Below are 22,333 nucleotides of genomic sequence, written 5' to 3'. Positions count from 1 at the left end.
TAGAGGGAGGAACAGTGCGACCAGCCGGTCGCACCATAGTCGGTCACATTTCATAGATGGCCATGAATATAATGAAGTTGACTCCGATAAAAGGAATGCTGGTCGAGGGCAAGAAGAAAAAGGTGGAGAAAGGAATCCTCCACCAATAGAAAATAGGCCTGCGAGCTAGAACGCTGAGCGGCAGCCTAGGTACCCTAACGTCTTTGATCGGTTGGGCACTAGTGAGCAAAGGCGCAGAGATGATGACCTAAGGGACGTGCTCAACGACAGGCGTGAAAGACACGATAAGTACACACCTTCGGCACCAGTCACCCCAGCGATCCCAGATGCCGTACATGCCCAGATCAATGCCTTAAATAGAACTATCCAGCAGCTGGTAGGGAGCTGGACATCCCACATCGAGTATGATAAGAGAAGAGGCACTCCGTTCATACAAATAATAGATGTGGCGGAAACCCCCAAAAAATTAACGATGCCAGTACTACCCAATTTCGATATATATGGGGACCCAGTATCTCACGTGAATAAGTTCGAGATACAAATGGACATCCAGAAGGTGTCAGATGATGCTCGCTGTAGGATCTTTCCGACCACCCTATCTGACACTGCTCAGGAGTGGTTTTTTAAATTCCCTCCTGCTAGCATAGTATCATGGGAAATGTTCGTGAAGGAATTCTATGGGCAATTATATGCTGGTCGTGTTCACCAGATTGAAGCCAACCAGCTGGTCGAGATACGTCAAAAGGAGGGAGAATCCTTGAAGAAATATGTCCAGCACTTCATGCGAGTAACTGCTGGGCCTAAAACAGTTGGTGATGAAGGGAAAATGATGACCCTTACTGCTGGAGTAAGGCGCCATTCTCCCCTCTGAAACAACTTAAGAAAGAATGGGGTGAAAAGTACCCAGGAGTTTTTTGAACGAGCAGATCGATACATTAAGCTCGAGGATGCGATTGCCAATGAGGGGAAATTGCTTGCGAAAGACAAGCGACCAAAAGAAGATCCCACTAAAGCTGCCAATGGGTCAGATAAACCCAATGGCAACGACAAAGGCAACAGGAACGGTAAAAACTGTGGAAAAAAGGCAAACAATGAGTCGTCGACATCCGAAAATAAGCGCCCTAAAGGCAACAGGTACGAGCCAAGGTTCACCAACTACAGGGCCCTTGTTGAGAGCAGAGTGGAGGTTTACCAGGGAACCAGCTCCAGTGTCCCTTACAAGCGACCAGCGCCAATAAGGAAAGATATCTCCAAGAAGGATACAACAAAATTTTGTTGTTTTCACAACAACTATGGTCATGACACTAATGAGTGTAACCAACTGAAAGATGAGATTGAGTTCCTTATCAGACAAGGACATCTGAAGAGATACGTTCAAGCCATGGGAGGTTCTCAGCGAGAGGCTCAAGGAGGCAATGAGCAGGTGCCTGTACGCTAACACTCGCCACCTTTATAGCCGGCTCCTATGGCAGGTACGTTGCTTCTGTGGCGGCCCACACCTCGTAGGAGATAGTGGGAAGGCAAGGGATAAATACACTTGGACCTTACACCACAACCAGGATATCGAGATGGTGAATGTGGAGGAGCGAGCGCCCAAAAAGGCTCGAACAGAGGAAGAATTAATAACTTTCTCTAAGCTTTACGCACAACATGTTTGTTTCCCTCATTCAAACCCTCTGGTGGTGGACGTCCAGATAGCCAACATGATGGTTAAGAGGGTGTTAGTGGACATAGGGAGCTTAGTAAATATCTTCTACAAGTCTTCACTAGAGAGAATGAAGTTATCCGTTAATGACCTAGAGCCATGCAATCAAACCATTTATGGTTTTTCTGGCGAAGGGCTTGTGCCAATAGGGTCAATTAGGATTCCGATTACACCAGGAACTGCGCCTACGAATAGGATATTACTCACTACTTTTATAATAGTTGATTATCCTTACGCATACAATGATATAATTGGAAGACCTATTTTGGTCAACCTACAAGTTGTAACCTCGGTTTGGCACCTCGCCATGAAATTCCCAACTGACGCAGGGGTAGGATGTGTGTTGGGAAACCAATGAGAAGCTAGGGAATGCTATAATTCCTCGATTACTAAGGAAGAGATAGGTGGATCGAGGGAAGTCACCGGAAAAGAGTTGCAAATGGCCGATGAAATACAAGCTTGATCAGGTGGGCACGTCTCCAAATAGGGCGTTGCCCAAAGTGAGGATAGAGATTTAGATCCTCTCTTTGGGTATTTTGATGAAGAAGTAGGACCAATCGTGGACCTTGAAGAGTTCCAACTCGATGAGGCATATCTGACCAGGGTTGTGAAAGTCGATAAAAGCTTAGAGACAACAATAAAGCAAAAGTTGGTGGAATTTTTGAAGAAAAACCAGGAAGTCTTTGCCTGGTCGCATAAAGACATGGTTGGGATTTACCCACCAGTTATCAGCCATGTCCTGAACATAGATAAAAGCTTTCCACCAGTGCAACAGAAAAGAAGGCTGCTCGACAAAGACAGGTCGAAGGCTCTAAAGGAAGAAGTCGAGATGCTAAAGGAGAACAGATTCATCAGGGCAGCATTTTATCCATCGTGGGTCTCTAATCCCATACTAGTCCCCAAGCCAAATGGCAAATGGAGAACATGTGTTGTAACGCCCTACTTCCTTAGAGCCGTTACTAAGTGAGTTTTTAAGATAAAACAGTGTGCAATGAACTCGCTAACCGAGGTTTTGAAACAAAAGTGTGACTAATTAAAAGTTAAGGCTGTAATCTTTGAAAATGCGTCGTTTCATCAAAACTTCTATTATTAAACAGTTGGGATCCCAAAATAAGGTTTGAAAACTAATTACATCTTGAAATAAGGTTACAGTTGAGAAATTATAAAATTATAGATTATTACAGCCATTTTCGAATAAACCCCCAACCAAAGCAGTCGGGCAGGCCAAACATGTACACGTCGCTTCACGCTCTCCGTACTCATGGTTGGTTGACTCAGTCATTGCCCTTACCTGCAACACAGAGCACCCGTGAGCCGAAGCCCAGCAAGAAAAATCATGCAGGACATAACATATGCATTTATACAATTTATCATAACAGATAATCCACATATAAACAAGTCAACCATTAGACTAAGCAAACACGGCCATGCCGCCCCAGAGACCTTACCAAAGCCTTGGGGTATCGGTTCTCACCGCGAGGATAACTCATGTATCCCTTGGGTCCCACCCTGAATATAGCATAATACATGTATCCACCGGGCCCCACCCTGATTATAGCATCCCATGTGCTAGGTGTTACTTTCGGCCCACGGCCACCCCGGCCTACGCCGTACTCGGCCCACGGCCGCCCCGGCCTACGCCGTACTCGGCCCACGGCCGCCCCGGCCTACGCCGTACTCGGCCCACGGCCGCCCCGGCCTACGCCGTACTCGGCCCACGGCCGCCCCGGCCTACGCCGTACTCGGCCCTTGCCGTTCATTTCATCATGATCACACATATAGTACGTTCGAAATAATCATTCACACACATCATGATTCACTTAAGGTTAAACATTTGCACATAATACAATCTGGGGCCATGCCCTACAATCACACACTGGGGCCATGCCCTATTCTCGGGTGTTACGGTTTTCTTACCTGCATTCCGAGCCTCCTGATGCACTAAAGCCACGAGCACGGTCCTCTAGCACGAGCCTCACCAACAACCTAGTCACAACACACAAGAAACATCCCTCATTACTAATCAACCCAAAACCACTTCCCGGGACCAATCCCGCACTCTCGGGACTCCCAAATCCCTAAAACAATTCGCCGGAAACATCCCCCGAACCCCTGGAGCAAAAGCTCAAAAATGCAACTTTCAAGTCTTGAAAATGGCCTAGCGCCGCGGCACTACCTAAGAGGGCCGCGGCGCCCTGCCCAATAGGGTCGCGGTGCCCAGCAAGTCAGAAGCCTCCCCCTGCCCAGAAATAGCCTTGCGCCGCGGCGCTCCTACGCGAAACCCAGATTTCTGGGTTTTTCCCTGCGTTTTCCCCGAGCTAACTCCACTCCAAATCATCCCAAGCAGGTACCCAAGCCCCAAAACCAAATCAAAACCCCACATAGACCATCTAGTAACCCATAAACACTAGATTCAAGCTCAACACATAAACATATCCAACAATCCACCCTTTGATTCCTATTTTCAGCAACTCAAACCAAAAACTCAAACACACTAACTCAAGCTCTAGATTTTACAAATCAAAACAGAAATCAAAACTTAGATGTGCACAAGATCCTTACCTCAAATGGAGAATCCACTTAAAAAGCTCCCTTGATCCTCCTCCCAAGCTCCCACTTCAGCCCTTCACCTTCTTCTTCTTTTCTTTTCACTTGCCCTAGCTCTTCTTTCTCCCCCTCTTTCTTCTCTTCAATTTCTATCAATGCCACAAGTGACCCCAAATGCCCAAACCGTACCCCCTTAGATCACAGCTGAAATTTTCATAATCCCCTTGCCAAAAGACCAAATTACCCCTTCCTATTAACCTTTCCAAACTAAACCTTCAAGGGCACTTAAGTCATTACTCTTCTATTTCATTTCTACCATTTTCTTTCTAAAACTTGTTACTCTCAGCAGTAACTAATGGTTACCCAGGTTACTAAATCTCCAATAACCATTACCCGCTAAATCTCAATTTAACCATAAAATTCCCGAGGTACCCCTAGGCTCCTCCCGAGCCGGGTACGGAATCCCGTTGTGACTCTTAAGTTAACTAGATCTCTAGGACCGTCTCGGCACGTGCATCACAACAATAACACAACACTCACGTGGTACAAATCACGGAATACAATTATCACATATCAATGCAGTTATGCCCAACAAGGCCAAAATAACAGTTATGCCCTTCTAACACGATCCGGGCCTACATGCATACTAATATACATAGTCATGCATCTCAGATAAACAAATAGTCATATAACATGCTTTAAATCATAATCATGCATTTAATTCATAAAAATCACACATAATTCCCATCATGCCCTCTTGGCACGCTAATCAAGGCCCTTAAGCCTTATTAGCAAATTTGGGTCGTTACATGTGTGGATTTCACAGACCTTAATAAAGCCTGCCCAAACGATTGTTTCCTGCTCCCAAGGATCGACCAGCTGGTCGATGCCATTTCTGGGCATGAGATCCTATCATTCATGGATGCATACTCTGGGTACAATTAGATTAGCATGCACCCACCTGATGAGGATCACACTAGCTTTCAGACTGATACAGGGCTTTACTGTTACAAAGTAATGCCCTTCGGTTTGAAAAACGCTGGTTCGACTTACCAGCAACTAGTCAATCACATGTTTAAAGAGTTTATCGGTAAAAACATGGAAGTATATGTTGATGACATGCTGGTTAAGTCAAAAAAGGCAGAAGAACACGTAGGGGACCTACAAGAGTGCTTCAACATCTTGAACAAATATCAGATGAAGCTGAATCCCCTAAAGTGTTCCTTCGGAGTTGGATCAGGGAAATTTTTGGGATTTATATTGAACTCACGAGGAATTGAAGCTGATCCTGAAAAAATCAAGGCCCTGGTCGATATGAAATCGCCAACAAAGATGAAAGATGTCCAAAGTTTAACCGAGAGGATCTCCACTCTAAGTAGATTTATCTCCAAATCGACGGACAAGTGCGTCCCATTTTTTAATCTACTTAGGGGCAATAAAAAGTTCGAGTGGACAGAGGAGTGCGAGCAGGATTTCCAGGCTCTGAAGTCTCATATGTCGCAGCCACCAATCCTTTCAAAGTCGGTTGAAAAAGAAACTTTTTTCATTTATTTGGCGGTCACAGAATATGTTGATAGCGCTGTCTTGGTAAGAAAGGAGGAAAATGTGCAAAAAGTTGTATATTATGTAAGAAAAAGGCTAGTGGGAGAAGAGCTGAGGTATTCGTCCATTGAAAAATTAGCCTATTGCTTGATCTTAGCCTCTAGAAAGCTGCGGCCATACTTTCAAGCTCCCCCCATCATAGTACTAACCGACCAGCCCCTACGGCAAGTTCTGTAGAAGCCAGAAGCCACTGGTCGATTATTGAAATGGGCAGTTGAACTTGGGCAGTTTGAAATTTCTTACTTATCACGAGCATCAGTAAAGGGGCAAGCTCTGGCTAACTTTTTCGCAGAGCTCACTGAGCTTTCAGATGGTGAACAGCAGAAGAGCTCGAGCCTCAAAACCAAACTCTCTCTTGGATGTTTTTTGTAGACGGATCTTCTAACAAACATCACGCTAAAGCCGGAGTGATTTTGGTAATACCTGAAGGACATCGATTCCACTGCATAATAAAATTTGACTTCAAAGCGTCTAATAAGGAAGCCGAGTATGAAGTAATGCTCGCAAGTTTACGATTAGCCAGGGACATGAATATAAAGTCACTTGAAATCTATTGCGACTCCCAGTTGGTGGTTAATCAAATTACTGGAGAATATCAAGCCAGGGGTCTGAAGATGGTTGCTTACTTGAACAAAGCAAATGATTTGTTGGCACAGTTTGAAAGTTATACTCTCCAGCAAGTACCTCACGACCAGAACTCAAACACTGATGCCTTGGCTAAATTAGGGAGTGAAAAGGATGCCAACACGCTGAATATAGTGCCTATTGAACGGCTGTCCGCACCAATCATCAGAGCAGAAGAAACCTCTCTGGTAATTCAGGTAGCAGATACATGGATGGCACCTTTCATTGAGTACTTGGTGCATGGAGTGTTGCCAATGGACATTAACAAAGAAAGGACCCTTCAGAGGCAGGTTGCTAGGTTTTTCTTCGTCGGCAAAATTCTATACCGAAGGGGGTATTCAATGCCACTCCTAAGGTGTGTCTCAAAGGAAAGGGCCAAAGAATTAATGCAAAAATTCCATGAAGGTTTCTGCGGAGATCACACTGGGGGCAGAGTTTATCGAAAAAGATCCTAAGGCAAGGGTACTTCTGGCCAACAATGAATGAAGACTCGTTGGACTTTGTTCGAAAATGTGACAAGTACCAGAGATTCTCCAAGATTCTGTGAGCGGCCCCTAATGAGCTAAAGCAGATGCAAAGTCCATGGCCATTTGCAGTATGGGGAATAGACTTAATCAGGTCTTTGCCGACAAGAAAGGGCAGCGTCAAATATGTCGTGGTAGCTGTTGATTACTTCACAAAGTGGACCGAAGCTGAGCCACTTGCAACCATAAAGACCAAGAAAGTGCTAGATTTTGTGGTCAAGAACATAGTGTGTCGCTATGGATTCCCAAGAAAAACTGTCTCAAACAAGGGCACACAGTTTGACAGTGATCTATTCACGGATTTTGGTGAACGACATGGAATCATCAAAAGCTTTTCTTCAGTAGCTCATCCGTAGGCAAACAAACAAGTTGAGGTTGTCAACAAGACACTAAAGGATACTCTGAAGAAAAGGCTCGAAGAAGCAAAAGGGGCATGGCCAGAGCAGTTGCCTGAAGTACTCTGGTCATACAGAACATCCCATTGAACAGTAACAGGCCATACCCCATTTTCCTTAGCTTATGGATATGAGGCTATGTTGCATGTTGAATAAGATTCGCCATCGCATCGACGGATAGCATACGACCAAGAAGCTAACAACCAGTTATTGATGGAATCATTGGATTTGGTCGATAAAAAGCGCATGCAAGCCCAACTCCGAGTAGCAGCATACCAGGAAAAGGTCGCCTGGTATTTCAACTCTAAAGTACGTGAAAGGAAAGTACTTAGAAGAGTCTTCCTTAGCATCCGCAATCAAGCTGCTGGAGTACTCGGACCCAACTAGAAAAGACCCTACCAAATCAAAAAATTCCTCCATCCGAGCACTTATAAACTTGCTCGCTTAAATGGAGATCTCATTGCTCTCTATTGGAATGGAGAACACCTGCGCAAGTACTATAAATAAACAATTATTCTCAAAGAATTGGCTTGTATTAATTTTACTTTTTACAAGTTTGTGAACAATGGTTAGTCAAGCTTGTGACTGATTGTTTATAAGTGTAAGATCATATTTTTTATTACTCGTACAGACACGATTGTCCATTTATTACGAGAAATAAAAGGGACTGTGCCTGCCAGGCAATCTTTCCAATTATTGTATTTATTACAAGTATTGGCTCATTATGTGCGTTGTTTTGCTATATAATCATTTTAAATCTCTATTACGAGCATTGATGTTCGAACAGGTCTTAGTCAAGGCAAGTGACTGAGGACCTAAAGCTCCTCAATCACTTGGGGGCATATAAGGTATCTAGTAAGCAAAGAATATCAACAGGTATGTAAACACACGAGCAAAATAAGTGAAAGCATGCTACGGTACTTAGAGTATTTTTCAAAATTTTGTTTATATTTTGTTAAATCAAACCAAAGTGCTATGCTAAGTTCGGTCATGCGAATAGATGTTATAATAAAAATGTTATATTATCAAAAGAGAAATCCTTTACACCGTGAGCAGTTATTGCTCGGATGTAATTGTCTGTTAAAAAGAAAAGCTTCCCATGCAGCAATAAAAATATAAATTGTATCGACATCACAAACCATAGTTTGTGTGTCTTAAACTACAAGTTAAAATTGAAAGAAAAGCAGATAAAATTATGAAGCAGCCGGAGGATTCTGCTGAGGCTCTTGAGGCTGCTGGTCAACTGTGGCCCCAGCATCTTTGTTGGCACCTTCAACGCTTATTGCCAGGGACATCTCGGGGGATCCTTGAGCCTTATCTTCCTCTTCCAGGAAGGCAGCACACCTCGCCAACTCAGCCTCCCTTATTGGGTCAGGTAGATAAGTAAAGTCAGCCTTGGGATTGCTTTTCTAGAACATGTAGAAGCACTGGAACGCTGCTCCTTCATACTTCTCCAGGTTGCGCGCATTGGCCTCCTCAAGGTCAGCAACCTCCTTGCGGTTGATCTCCAACTCCGATTGAAGTTTGTGGGCTTCTCGGTAGTTTATCAGGGAAGCTTCCTTGTACTTATCTTTGGAGGCAGTAATTTTTGCAACAGAGTCCTCCTTCTTCAATTCCTCATCAAGCTTGGCAATCTTAGCCTCAGCTGCTTGCAACTCTTCAGTATGCTTGGCCTCAACCACCTTGTGCTGCTTGACCAACCTCTCCTCAGCCACCTTGATCTCTTCAGCCTGCTTAGCGACCACCTCCTCTGAGATCAAAAAATAAAAGTAAAAAGGCTATTAGTATCAATTGGAGAGATGAACCATCAAACCATAAGGCTATTTATCAAGCATCACGCTTAGGTGCGACCAAATCTGGTCGCATACTTTCATTTACTTCCTTTTTTATGTGCAATCTTATAATATTTGCATTAATTGTAATTTCCTTTATTAACTAGATACGTGAATCATAATGATAATTGAGGCCCATTGGCCCATGTAATCTACTAGAGCCTATAAATAAGAATCAAAGTGCTCAAGGAAGGGACTTTTGAACTTTTGATCTTTGTACTCTGAGAGAAAAATATAGTGTGATTATTCACCAAAGTTGTAATCTTCCCAAGGCTTGTGAACCCTAATTCATTGATCACAGTGTTGGGATTCAACATCAATTAGAACAGTAAGTGGACATAGGTCATTACCATCCAATCGGGGCTGAACCACGATAAATCGTTTGTGTCATTTACTTTTCCATTTGAATTTCTTCTTGTTTTCATCTCATTTTATATCGTTTATCTGACTCCGTGTCGTTGACCAATTTGAGAGTCAATATAAGGCATTCAACTTGCTTAATCAATAATCTCAAGCATAATTATAATCATGCACAATTACAGAGACTTAAGCTCTGATCAATTCCATATTCAACATTCATGCCATGCCATAACCACATGTATCACATGCATAACATACTCAGTGCAGTTTTCTTACCTTTGGTCCATGCACAAGTTACCAATAAACGACCCTCAAGCACGTTCCTGCTTCCAAGCCCCTAGCGATCACCTAGTCACATACATAATATAAAATCTCGTCAAAATGAGTAAATAAATACTTCTGAACCAAGTCCTAGCCTCTGGGTGTTGAATCCTACCAAACCGGGTAGTAGGATCGATCTCGTGCCCTTAGAGTTAATTTCCCACGACTAAAAACCCAACATGACCAAAACTTCCCTTAAGCACCGCGGCACCCCAACCCTGAGCCGCGACCCACCTCCAAATAGAGGCCAAGCACCAAACTGCCTGCACCTCGCGCCGCCGCCCACCTACCAGCCACTGCAGCCCTAATGCCCATTAGCCACTCTTCTCCTCTTCGTTAAGCTTGGGCCGCAGCCCGACCTAGAACCCAGCTATATCCTTCATTTTCTTTATTTAAAAATATTACTAAAACCTACCCAAATATATCCAAATTCCAAAAACAAAGTTCCCAAACATCTCAATTGTAGCTACCCAAATTTGCTAGTAAGGCTTGGGGCCTTGATTAGCGTGCCCGGAGGGCAATAATTGATATATATTTTATTAATACGTGAATTTGATGAATATGATATTAGAAATTCATGTTTAGGTGAATTAAATATGCACGTGGGCCCCATCTGGTTGTTAGGGGCATATTTGTAAGTTTAGCCCGTTGAGGGCATAAATGTTATATTTATGTGTATTGTGATTGATACCACGTGTGAGTGGTGATATAGTTGTGGTGCACGGTCCGAGATGGTCCTAGAGAGCTGTTTAGCTAGAAAGTCACAACGAGGTTAAATACCCAGCTCAGGAGGAGCTTAGGGGTATTTTTGGAATATTACAAAGTATTCAGGAATTATTGAGTAGCAGTTAGTAATTTAGTAATGATTTAGATGCGTCAAGATTTAATGGGGATTTTTAGGCATACTCGAGGACTTAGCAGGATGTGTTAAAACGTTGATCTCTTTCTCACCCAGTTTAGAGGTCACAGGGAGAACATTTTAGTCGGAGTGGCTAAGGACTTCTCTATCTCGAATATGGGGTTACTGAAGTACAAGGGTCAGATCTGTGTTCCGATGGATTCTGATATCCAGCGAGAGATCTTGGATGAATCGCATACCGCTCCCTACTCCTTACATCCAGGTATAACGAAGATGTACCAAGATCTGAGAGCTTTGTATTTGTGTCGGGCATGAAGAGGGGCGTGGTGGATTATGTGGCTAAGTGCTTAACTTGTCAGCGGGTCAAGGCTAAACATCAGAGGCCAAAAGGGTTGATGCATCCTCTAGGGATTCCAGAGTGGAAGTGGGAGGATATTACCATGGACTTCGTAGTTGGTTTGTCGAAGACTGTGGGACAGCATGACTCGCTGTGGGTGATCGTGGATAGGTATACCAAGTCCGCCCACTTTTTACCTGTCAGGACGACTTATACTGTGGAGTAGTAAGCTGAATAATATGTAAAGGAAATTGTTCGACTTCATGGGGCTCCGAAGTCGATAGTATTCGACAGGGACCCCACCTTTACTTCCATGTTTTGGAAGAGTCCGCAAATGGCTATGGGTACGCAGTTACGGTTTAGCACCGCTTATCATCGTCAGACAGACGGACAGTCTGAGAGGACGATTTAGATACTGGAAGATTTACTGCGAGCTTGTGTGTTAGATTTTGGGGGATCTTGGAGTAAGTATCTCCCTTTGATAGAATTCTCATACAAATCCAGTTATCAGGCGACTATCAGAGTGGCTCCGTATGAGATGAGACGGGTGAGAGGAGTTATTTGGGTCCTGAAATGGTTCAGAGGACCAATGAGGTGATTGAGAAGATTATAGCTAGAATGCTCGCCTCCCAGAGTCGCCAGAAGAGTTACTCGAACCTGAAACGCAGGAGCGTAGAATTTTAGGTCGGTGGCCATGTGTTCCTTAGAGTTTCACCTTTGAAAGGAGTGAAACGGTTTGGTGTTCGGGGCAAGCTGAGCCCTAGGTTTGTTGGACCCTTTGAGATTCTAGAACAGGTTGGTGAGGTAGCTTACAGATTGGTAATGCCTCCATCCTTATCAGGGGTTCATAATGTTTTTCCACATATCCATGCTCTGGAAGTATCAAATTTGACACATGTCTTGAGTTATGAGAATTTGGAATTGGACCAGGATTTGTCTTATGAGGAGAAGCCGGTTCAGATTCTTGACCAGAAGGATAAAGTTTTGCGGAGCAAGACCATCTCCTTAGTGAAAGTGGTGTGGAGGAATAGCAAAGTTGAGGAGGCGACATGGGAACTTGAATCAGATATTGGGGAGCGGTATCCCAAGTTGTTCAGGTAATTTCGAGGACGAAATTTCTGTAAGGAGGGGATAGTTATAGCGACCCAAATTTGCTAATAAGGCTTGGGGCCTTGATTAGCGTGCCCGGAGGGTAATAATTGATATATATAGTATTAATATGTGAATTTGATGAATACGAGATTCGAAATGCATGTTTAGGTGAATTAAATATGGATGTGGGCCCTATCTGGTGGTTAGGGGCATATTTGTAATTTTAGCCCGTTGAGGGCATAAATGTTATATTTATGTGTATTGTGATTGATACCACATGTGAGTGGTGATATAGTTGTGGTGTACGGTACGAGATGGTCCTAGAGAGCTGTTTAGCTAGAAAGTCACAACGAGGTTAAATACCCAGCTCGGGAGGAGCTTAGGGGTATTTTGGGAATATGACAATGTATTCGAGAATTATTGAGTAGCGGTTAGTAATTTAGTAATGTTTTAGACGCGTCGGGATTTAACGGGGATTTTTAGGCATACTCGAGGACTTAGCAGGATGTGTTAAAAGACTAAATCGCCTTTGGAGAAATATGAGGACTTATGTTAACTTAAGGGGTAATTGGGTCATTTTGGGCAAATGGATATGCTCAACTTGGGAGCTGGGGCTCTAGAAACACTTAACCAAAAACAGAAGAAGGAAAAAGGGAACCAGTTTTCTCTTTCTCTCCCATTCGATGCTCTCCCTCTCCCTCTCTAAAGTGACTGATTTTGAATGATTTTTGGACCAGAGTTCAAGGGATTCAAGGCTAAGAATTGGGAGATTGCCCTAGGCTCAAAGGTAAGTTTTTAACTAGTTTCTTGATTGAACTCTGCTGAGAAATGTTAAGGTTGGGAGCTGATATGTGTTTCTGCTTGGTGGATTCTTGGGGTGAAGATTGGCTAGATTCAGCTTGGGAATCAAAGGGGATTAGCTAGGAGTTGGATTTCGAGGAAGCTCAGAGACGAATTTCTACTTGAGGTAAGGGTTTCATGCATCTCTGGATTTTATGTGCTGCTGTGGTTTAAGTTTCTGGTTTGTGGTATAAGTTTTGTAAAGTTTTAAACCACTAGGTGATTTATGGATTTGATTGGATATTTGAGCTTGTTGTTGTTCTTTCTGAGTTTCCATACTGTCTATTTGGGGTTTTAAGTTGATTTGGGACTTGGAAGTACCTTGGAGTTGATTTGGAAGAGTTTTGGCTCAAGAAAATGTTGGGGAAAGACCTAGTTTTCTGGGTTCGCGTATGAGTGTCGCGGCCCTATTCTTCCGCGGCGCGGCGCGACGTTGAATCAAGAGGAGGGCACCACTCTAGGCGTCGTGGCCTCTGTAGGGTTGTGTCGCAGCGCTAGGACAATTTATGGGCTGGGGAAAATGTGTCTTTAATGTTTTGGCTCAGGGGGCTCGGAGGACGCTTCTGCTACCTTGTGTGGGGAAACGGGGGGGTCCCGAGAGCACGGGATTGGTTCCGGGAGATGATTATGAATTGGTTAGTAATAAGAGTGCTATGTGTGTGTTGTGACTAGATTTTCCGCAAGGCTCGGGTTAGGGGACCGTGCTCATGATTTCGGTGCTCAAGAAGCTCGGGACACAGGTAAGAAAACCGCTGTATCCATAGAGCAAGGCGAGGCCCGATAGTTGTGTTGCAGGGCTCAGCCCTATAAGATTATGTGTAGGGCATAGCCCATTGATTATGTTGACATGTGTTTAAGTGTTTGATTAATTATGCTATGTATGCATGTATGTGAACGAATGGCAAGGGCCGGGAACGGGGAAGGCCGAGAACGGCAAGGGGGCCGGTAGCAGCGTTTAGCACGCGGATTGCGAGTTGCTAGGGTAGGATCCTAAAGGATACCTGGGATATCCTTACGGTGTAAACCGTGAACTCAGGGCTGGTAAAGCGCCTGGGACGGCACGGCCGTATGTGTTTAGCCTGTTGGCAGATTTGTTTTGTGCTGAGTGAGTGATATACACATGTTATTTATTTGAGTGGAGTTTTCATGCTGGGCTTCTGCTCATGGGTGCTCTGTGGTGCAGGTAAGGGCAAGGGGAAGGCTAACCAACCATGAGTATGGAGAGCGTGAGGCTACGCGTACATGTCTGGTGTGCCTGGCCGTCACGGCCAGGGGTATTTTTTGGGAGATGCTTTGTTCTGAATGCTATTTTGTCTTGAAGTCGACTTTAAACATATTTTGAGTTGTAAATATTTATAAACAGTATTTCGGGGATCCCTAATGTAAAGCACTTATAATTTTCAAGGAATGATTACATTTTCAAATTACGTGATTTTAATACAGTTTAGTTACACTTTTGAGCTAAATGCGTTATTAGCAAGTTAAATTCACATTTTAAACTCACTTAGTAACAGCTCTAAGGTAGTAGGGTGTTACACCAATGGCGCAAAACCATCAAAACCCAAGTCTCAATCAAATCAAAAACTCATCAAAATGTAAAATCAAATCAAAGCTTAAAACTTGAAAACTCATAACTTAAAACTTGGATTACCTCTGATTGAGTCATTTCCCAACTAAATCCTCAAGCTAATATGCTTCTAATGTTCCCTAGAATCGCTATGCCTCAATCCTTTCCTGAATCCGAGTCCTAAAACTTGAGTTTCAAAAATGCAAACGGAGTCAAAAAGGGAATGGGAGAGAAAGAGAGAGAGAGAGAGAGAGAGAGAGAGCGTTCTGACTCCCAATTTATCATCAAATAATCATTCCCATTACCCAATATCCAGGTAATGTGCTAAATACCCAAAATACCCCTTGACTCGCTTCGAGTCAAGTATGGATCCCGTTGTGACTTTCCTAACTAGGTTGCTCCCTAGGATCGTCTCGTGCTGAGTAACCCAAACATATTCACATAGTAATAAAGTACCACACACATACCACATATGTGTCAAATATACCCATAAAGGGCCAAATTATGAAAATTTCCCAATTTAACGGAAATGGGCCCACATGCATATTTAATACACCTAAGCATGCATATCAAGTCATATTATAATATAACTCACATAATCACATAATAATACACATAAATATCATATAATCACATAATTCCATAATTTTCCATCCTAGCCCCCTAATCAAGGCCCTAAGTCTTATTAGGAAATTTGGGATGTTACAATGACCCTAGAGCACAATCCCAGTTCTGAGCCCCTAGCAATAACCCAGTCACAACCATAATATAGGATCCCAGCAATAATGAGCAATTAAAGGCTTCCGGGCTGAGTCCTAGCCTTCGGGACCTCAAATTCTACTAAACCGGGTTGTAGAATCGATCGCGAGCCCTTAGGGTTGAGTTCCCATTCTCAAAACCCTCTCAGGCTCAAAACCCCTATTGCACCACGACCCCAAGCATCTGAGCCGCAGTTTGCCCAAGTCAGAGGCCTCAGCCTCCCTTCTCACTGAACACACGCTGCAGTGCAGCCTAAACGGCAACGCAGCGTGACCTCGCATGAGAACCCTCCCCTGGCCTCTGGGTGTTGGGGTTTTATGCCCTAATTAAAACCCAAATTCTTTGTAATCTCATTTTATAATCAATAAAAGAATAGAAATTATAGAGCTAAGCCTCCAATCTCCCAAGCTTCAGCCAACAATTTCTTTAGTTTTCCTCAATTAACTCACTTAGAAAAAAATGGGGAGTACTATATGTGCCTGAATGACATCCAAAGTTTGCAGTCTAAGATTCATGCATTTGACGAATGGAAATCTTATTCTCCCGTCACAATCTTTGTGTTGTGATGCCATATTCATGAAATTTTGGAGACCAATCCAATAAGCATCATAGTTACGATTTCTCAATTTCGTCCAATTCTTCTCAATCCCCATCTACGGTAAATATAAGAACATACAATTTTAAAATATTAATTAAGTCAATTAGTTGAGTTGGTTGGTGAGCATGTTTACCAATTTTATATTCTTTTATAAAAAATAGTTAAAATGAAATAAAATAAGACATCTAGTACTCGCCACTTTTTCAAGATATTTAAAGAAATATCTTGAAAAAAATGAGGAATATTAGATGAATACATTGACTCGGATTACTATCCCTAAGGCATCCGTTAGGTCTATGTCTATGACTTTTTGTTATTAGAAATAATAACAATTTTTTTTGTTATTAGAAATAATAACAATAATAACCATCATACCCTATCCCGACCCCCAACATTATCCTGACCATATAAAGACTACATTTCAAACCTATAAAGACCTATCCCGACCCCCGCCCCTATCCCGACCCTCAATCTTATCCTAACCCTATCCCAACCCCTAACATTATCCCGACCCCCGACCCTATCCGAACCTTATCCTGACCCCCGACATGATAAAGATCCTATCCCGATCCCCGACATTATCCCAACCCTATGAACCATATCCCAACCTTATAAAGACCATATCCTGACCCTATAAAGACCTATCCCAACCGCCGACGCTATAAAGACCCTACCCCAACCTCCGACCCTATAAAGACCCTATCCCGACCCCTGACCCTATCCCGACCCCCGACATTATCCCGACCCTATGAACCATCCTGACCCCCGATATTATCCTGACTTGATGAACCATATCCCAACATTATAAAGACCATATCCCAACCCTATAAAGACCTATCCCAACCCCCGACCCTATAAAGATCCTATCTCGACCCCTGACCCTATGAAGACCCTATCTCGACCCCTGACCCTATCCTGACCCCCGGCATTATCCCGGCCCGATGAACTATATCCCGATCCTATAAAGACCATATCCCGACCCTATAAAATCCTTATCCCGACCCTCGACCCTTGACCCTATTCCGATCCTATGAACCCTATCCCGACCCTCGACCCTATAAATCTACAAAAAATTAGGCAGCATCTCCCCTATACTTCACTATGAATGAATATTTAGGATATTCAGTTAAAAAAAATTCAAACAACACACTATAAGTTTCTTCCTTATATCTTCGCACCACACAAAAATTTCACAGAACCTACTTCACTATGAATGAATATTTAGGATATTCAAATTCATCTAACAATAGTAAATAATAATAATAATAAAGCAGCAAAGCATAAGCTAATGAGCTTGAGATTCTTACACATTGGATGGTATCTGAATGCTGAATTCTGAGCAGCTAAATGGAGGCTTCGGGTAAGATACTCTATCACTAGAATAAATAACAGAGGTGAAATCAGGTCCCCTTGACGGAGACCCTGCTCACCTTTAAACCGGCCCTGGATCCTACCATTCAAGATTAAAGAATAAGATGTTTTGCTCAGACAAGTCATTATCCATCCAATAAATCTAGCTGGGAAACATAAAGCCTTTAGAAGCTCCTCAATAAATCTCCAATCAATTGTATCGTAGGCTTTACTTAGATCTATTTTAATAGCACATCTAGAAGAGATAGCCGATCTTTTATAATTTTTAATAATGTCTTGACAGATAAGAACATTATGAGCAATAAATCTTTCTTGTATAAAAGCTCCTTGATTAGAATGAACCAACTCAGGGAGTACTTTGGCTAAACGGGTACAGAGTAGTTTAGAAACACATTTATAAAGAGTAGAGCAGTACGCAATCGGTCTATAATCCACTGCCCTACTAGGATTGTCCAATTTAGGAATCAAGGACAATGAGGTATTCAATAACTCTTCTGGTATGAAACCAGACTCAAAAAATGAAGTATAGCTCTATAAATCTCATCTCCTATGTCTTGCCACATCACCTTAAAGAAAGCGGAACCATAAACATCTGGGCCAGGAGATTTAATGCTAGAAATACTGAACATGGCATCGCGAATCTCCTTGTGCAAGAATGACTTTAATAACAGAAGCTGCTGGTCTAATGACAGTTTTGACCCCATATCAACACACTTCTTGTTTAACTCCTTGGAAGCAGATCTAGAACTCCCCATTATGCCTCTAAAATGGTTCATAAAATGAGAAACAACTTCAGAGAAATTATCCACCACTCTTCCTTGTTCATTAATGAATGTAGCTATTCTATTAGCCTCCTTGCACTTCTTCAAACAAGCATGAAAAAATGTAGCTATTCATATCACCTTGTCTTAGCCAATTTATCTTGTTTCTTTGAGTCAAAAAACTGTAATATCTTTTTTCATGAGTTCTGAAATTTTCTGCTTTAATCTTGACAGTATCCTGAAAAGAAAGATTGTTAGGATGAAGTTGAGCTTGTAACAATGCCTCCTGAAATTGATCCTTTGCTGATTGAAAATTAACTCCTAAATCTCCAATACAGTCCATGTTGAAGCTCTTCAATTTATGCTTTAACCTCATTGTCTTTAAAAAGATAGATTTCAGTCCTTTCCCCCTCATCGGCTGCCTCCAATTATCTAAAACCAGCTGCTTAAAGTTTACATGATCAGTCCATAAATTGTAGAACCGAAAAGGCTTAATACCCAAGTTCTCTACTGGCAACATAGAAATGGTACAAGAGCAGTGATCTGAGACCGTTTCCCATTTGAACACAACTGAAGTATTGGGAAAATCATCTAACCAATCCTCATTAATAAAAGCATGGTCTATTTTAGAATAAATTCTAGCACCTCCTTCTTGATTGTTAGTCCAAGTAAAAAAAGATACAGTACTCTTAAGAGCTTCAAGATTAGTCAAAGCAATCCAATGAGAAGAGTCTACAAGTTCCATTGGTGACACTGATTTTCCCCCACTTCTACCTCTAGCTGTAAACAAAGCATTAAAATCACCTAAAACCATCCAAGAGTAAGTTGGACAACCAAGCTGAGCTAAACCTTGCCATAGAGCCTTCCTCTCCTCCAATGTATTTCGGCCATAAACAAAAGTAACATTAAAAGAGCGATTGTGACCTGTCATCTTAACCAGGCAGTGAACAAACTGAGAATTCTCCTCTAACACACTTCCATTGACAAACATTTTCCTCCATATAATCAAGATCCTTCCCTCTGTCACTAGACTAGTATAATAGTCCCAGTTCCTGAATTTATTAACCATTAGTTCCTGCACTCTTCTTCCCTTCAATTTATTCTCTAAAATAGCTCCAATCCCTATTTTATTCTTACTGCAAATTTCTAACACAACAGCATGCTTTTTCGGGTTATTCAATCCCCTAATGTTCCAGCTAAGTATATTGCAATTATCCATAAGAATATTGCACTTTACCCCTGTTTCCTTCGATCCCCTCTGCCTGTTCCTGAAGCACCCCAAACAGATTGGTAAATTTCTTACCTTGGACCTCATCTTTATGACCATTCTTACTGCTACTACTATCTCTGTGACCGATCTTATGTAAAAGCCCTGCCTTCTTAGGTGTTTTCCATTTATTCTTTGATTCCTGGCCCTTAATAACAGATGTGTCCTCAACCATCTCCTTAGAACCTGAACTTTGTCCCTGTCCAGATTCAGTATTTACAACCTGCTCTGTGGCCATCTCTGAAGTTGGAGCCGACACTAGTTTGATCTTATCCCTTTCTAGCTCAGGAGAAATTTTATTTAGAGTAGTTTTCTGAATCACTTGTGGTTTCTGATCCTTGCGGCAATCAGACATAACATGTCCATAACCTTCACAGTTTTTACATTTGACTGGCAGCCATTCGTACTCCACCCCTTGCTTTACTAGTTGACCTTGCTCATTCATGTAATGAATAATCCTACGAGGATTATCTGAAAGTTCCACCTCCACCAAAATCCTGGCAAATTGAACTTTAGTTCTCTCTTGGGTAAATTTATCAACCATAATCAGCTTGCCTATAGTGCTCACTAATGCACTAAGGCACTTTCTTGCCCAGTATTGAAGACCAAGGTCATGAAGTCTAATCCACAAAGGAACTGAGCGAATCAATCGAACCGCATTTAGATCAGTTGTCCAAGGTCGCACAATCACTGGTTTTCTGTCAAAATGAAGGCAGTCATTCTCCAAAACATGGCTGCGAGTAGCCTCATCGTTAAATTTTACCATTATCAGACCCATAGCCATTCTAGCAATTTGAGCAATCTCAAGATGACCCCAAACTCTCTTGATAAAGCCTTCAAAAACAGCCATGGGAGGGTTAGCTCCTAGAACCATACAAATGACTGCTGAATTCCAATTTGCTGACTGACTTCTTACTTCATCCTCATCAATCAGTGCTATCCTCTTATCATCCTTAACGAGAGGTTTAGCATATTCTAGTTTCTCATCACTAAAAGAGAGCTTACCTGAATTGAATTGATTCCAATGCTTTTGAGCCGATGATTGATAGTCTCCTCTTTCCAATTGATCCGCCCAACTAGAAGAGGCTGACCCAGCAACTTTCGGCTCACCATCTTGTAAAACACTATTAGCGTTCACTCCCAAATCAGACTCAGTTTGGGTCTTACCCAGAAACTGAACGACACCCACACTAATATCCTCTTCACGAACGATTTATGTTTGAGACTTCTCACTTTGGATTGAAGGCAGGCCTTGAACATCAGATCTAGTCACCGGTTTCCTTACAGATTTCTTCTTCGCCATGGAAGAAGGGAAAATCACGAGAGAAAACCTTTATTGATATTCTGCAAGAGATCACTGTCTTCAATTAAGGTCATTAAGAATGTGCTTGGGGAGTTTAGCTCTGTAACAGGTCTGAACATAAATGAGAACAAATCTCAGATTTTCTTTGGAGGAATTTCTGATGCTGAAAAATTGCATCTGTCTGCTGAATTGAAGTTGACAGAGGGTTTATTTCCTCTAAAATACCTTGGTGTCCCTATGAGACCTACCAAATGGATGCATGAGGGTTGTGATGTCATTATTCAGAAAATCAAAATGAGATTACACACTTGGGCTAGTAAACACATGTCTTATGCTGGCAGAATGCAATTGATTCACTCGGTTTTGTTTGGGCTAAGGAACTATTGGATGAGCATTTTTGTTCTCCCTCCAAGCATAATAAAAGAAATTGAGAGAATATGTCGTGGTTTTCTTTGGGGAGTTAATGGGAATAGATGTAAGATTCACATGGCTTCTTGGGAAAAAGTTTGTCTGCCTAAGGTGTTTGGGGGGCTCGGCTTCAGAAATGGTCAAAGGTGGAATCATGCTATTTTGGCAAAGTATATCTGGGCGATATCAGAAAAGATGGACTTACTGTGAGTGAAATGGATAAATTCCATTTATTTGGAAGGCTCTGATTTTTGGACCTATAAACTGGCTCCGGATACCAGCTGGTACTGGAGAAAATTATGCAATAAATTTAGTAGGGAAGATGTTAAGGCTGCTGGTTTAACTGGGAAGTTTTACTCTTCCATTTTATATAACAACTCTCTATGCCACCAGTAGGTTGGATACCACAAAGTAGTTTGGAGTAGATTATCTCTGCCTAAGCATAGATTTTTGTTGTGGCAGGTTGTCAATGCCCAGCTACTTACATTTGATAACTTGCTTCGGTTTAGAGTGCCTTTAGACTCCTTACTGTGCCCACTTGTTCTTTGAATGTTCGTTGTCTAAACAGGTTTTGGATCTCGTTTTTGGTTGGTTGGATTGCATTACATGGCCTTATGAGTTTGACAGATGGAGGATATGGATTTCGAACAGAAACAGTGGTTTCATTTTTCATCTGGCTATCACGATATTAGCGGCTAATGTTTATAGTCTCTGGAGGAATCGTAACAACTGTATTTTTGATCATTTCTCTAAGTCTGCTTCGAGCATAGCTTCGGAAGTTAAGTCTGTTATTCATCATAGGCTGATAAGTATTCATAAGTAGAAGCTTTCTGCTCAGGATCACAGAATATTATCTCACTTTGTAATGTTTTCTTGAGTTGAGTTTTGGTGTTCAGTGGAGTTTGTTGTAGTTGTTTTGTTTTTGGTGAGGCTTTTTGTACTTAGTCTCTGTTAACTGTTAATTTGGTTTAGTGTTTGTACTGTTCTTGTTTGATTAATGAAGTTTTCCATCTTCTTGATCAAAAAATAATAATAATAATAATAAAGCAAGAAATAAGAGACATATACTAATTAATAAAATGCTCCAAAAGAAAAGATTCCAAGAATTACACCAATTTATTTTCTCATAAATAGAAAAGAAAGTTAGTAAAACAAAAGAAAATTAATAACACATATAAAATAAATACATAAAATATATATATACACCTCACACACATATATATATATACACCACACACATGTATATCTATATACTTATATA

General features: G+C 42.0%; 1 protein-coding gene across 1 annotated transcript; it reads right to left on the bottom strand.

Moving 5' to 3' along the window:
• Window positions 1–17,815: 17,815 nt before the first annotated feature.
• Window positions 17,816–20,664, bottom strand: LOC133799813 (uncharacterized). The gene is made up of 4 exons (XM_062237805.1): window positions 20,635–20,664; window positions 19,379–20,535; window positions 18,205–19,290; window positions 17,816–18,095 (listed from the first exon to the last, which is right to left on the bottom strand). Exons 1-4 carry the CDS (start codon window positions 20,662–20,664, stop codon window positions 17,816–17,818), a joined length of 2,553 nt encoding a protein of 850 aa, XP_062093789.1.
• Window positions 20,665–22,333: the final 1,669 nt, after the last annotated feature.

This window comes from Humulus lupulus, chromosome 9, assembly GCF_963169125.1.
Source record: "Humulus lupulus chromosome 9, drHumLupu1.1, whole genome shotgun sequence".
In the NCBI taxonomy this organism is placed as follows: domain Eukaryota; kingdom Viridiplantae; phylum Streptophyta; class Magnoliopsida; order Rosales; family Cannabaceae; genus Humulus; species Humulus lupulus.
Note: the sequence above shows the minus strand (reverse complement) of the source record. Positions and strands in the feature narration are given on the sequence as shown.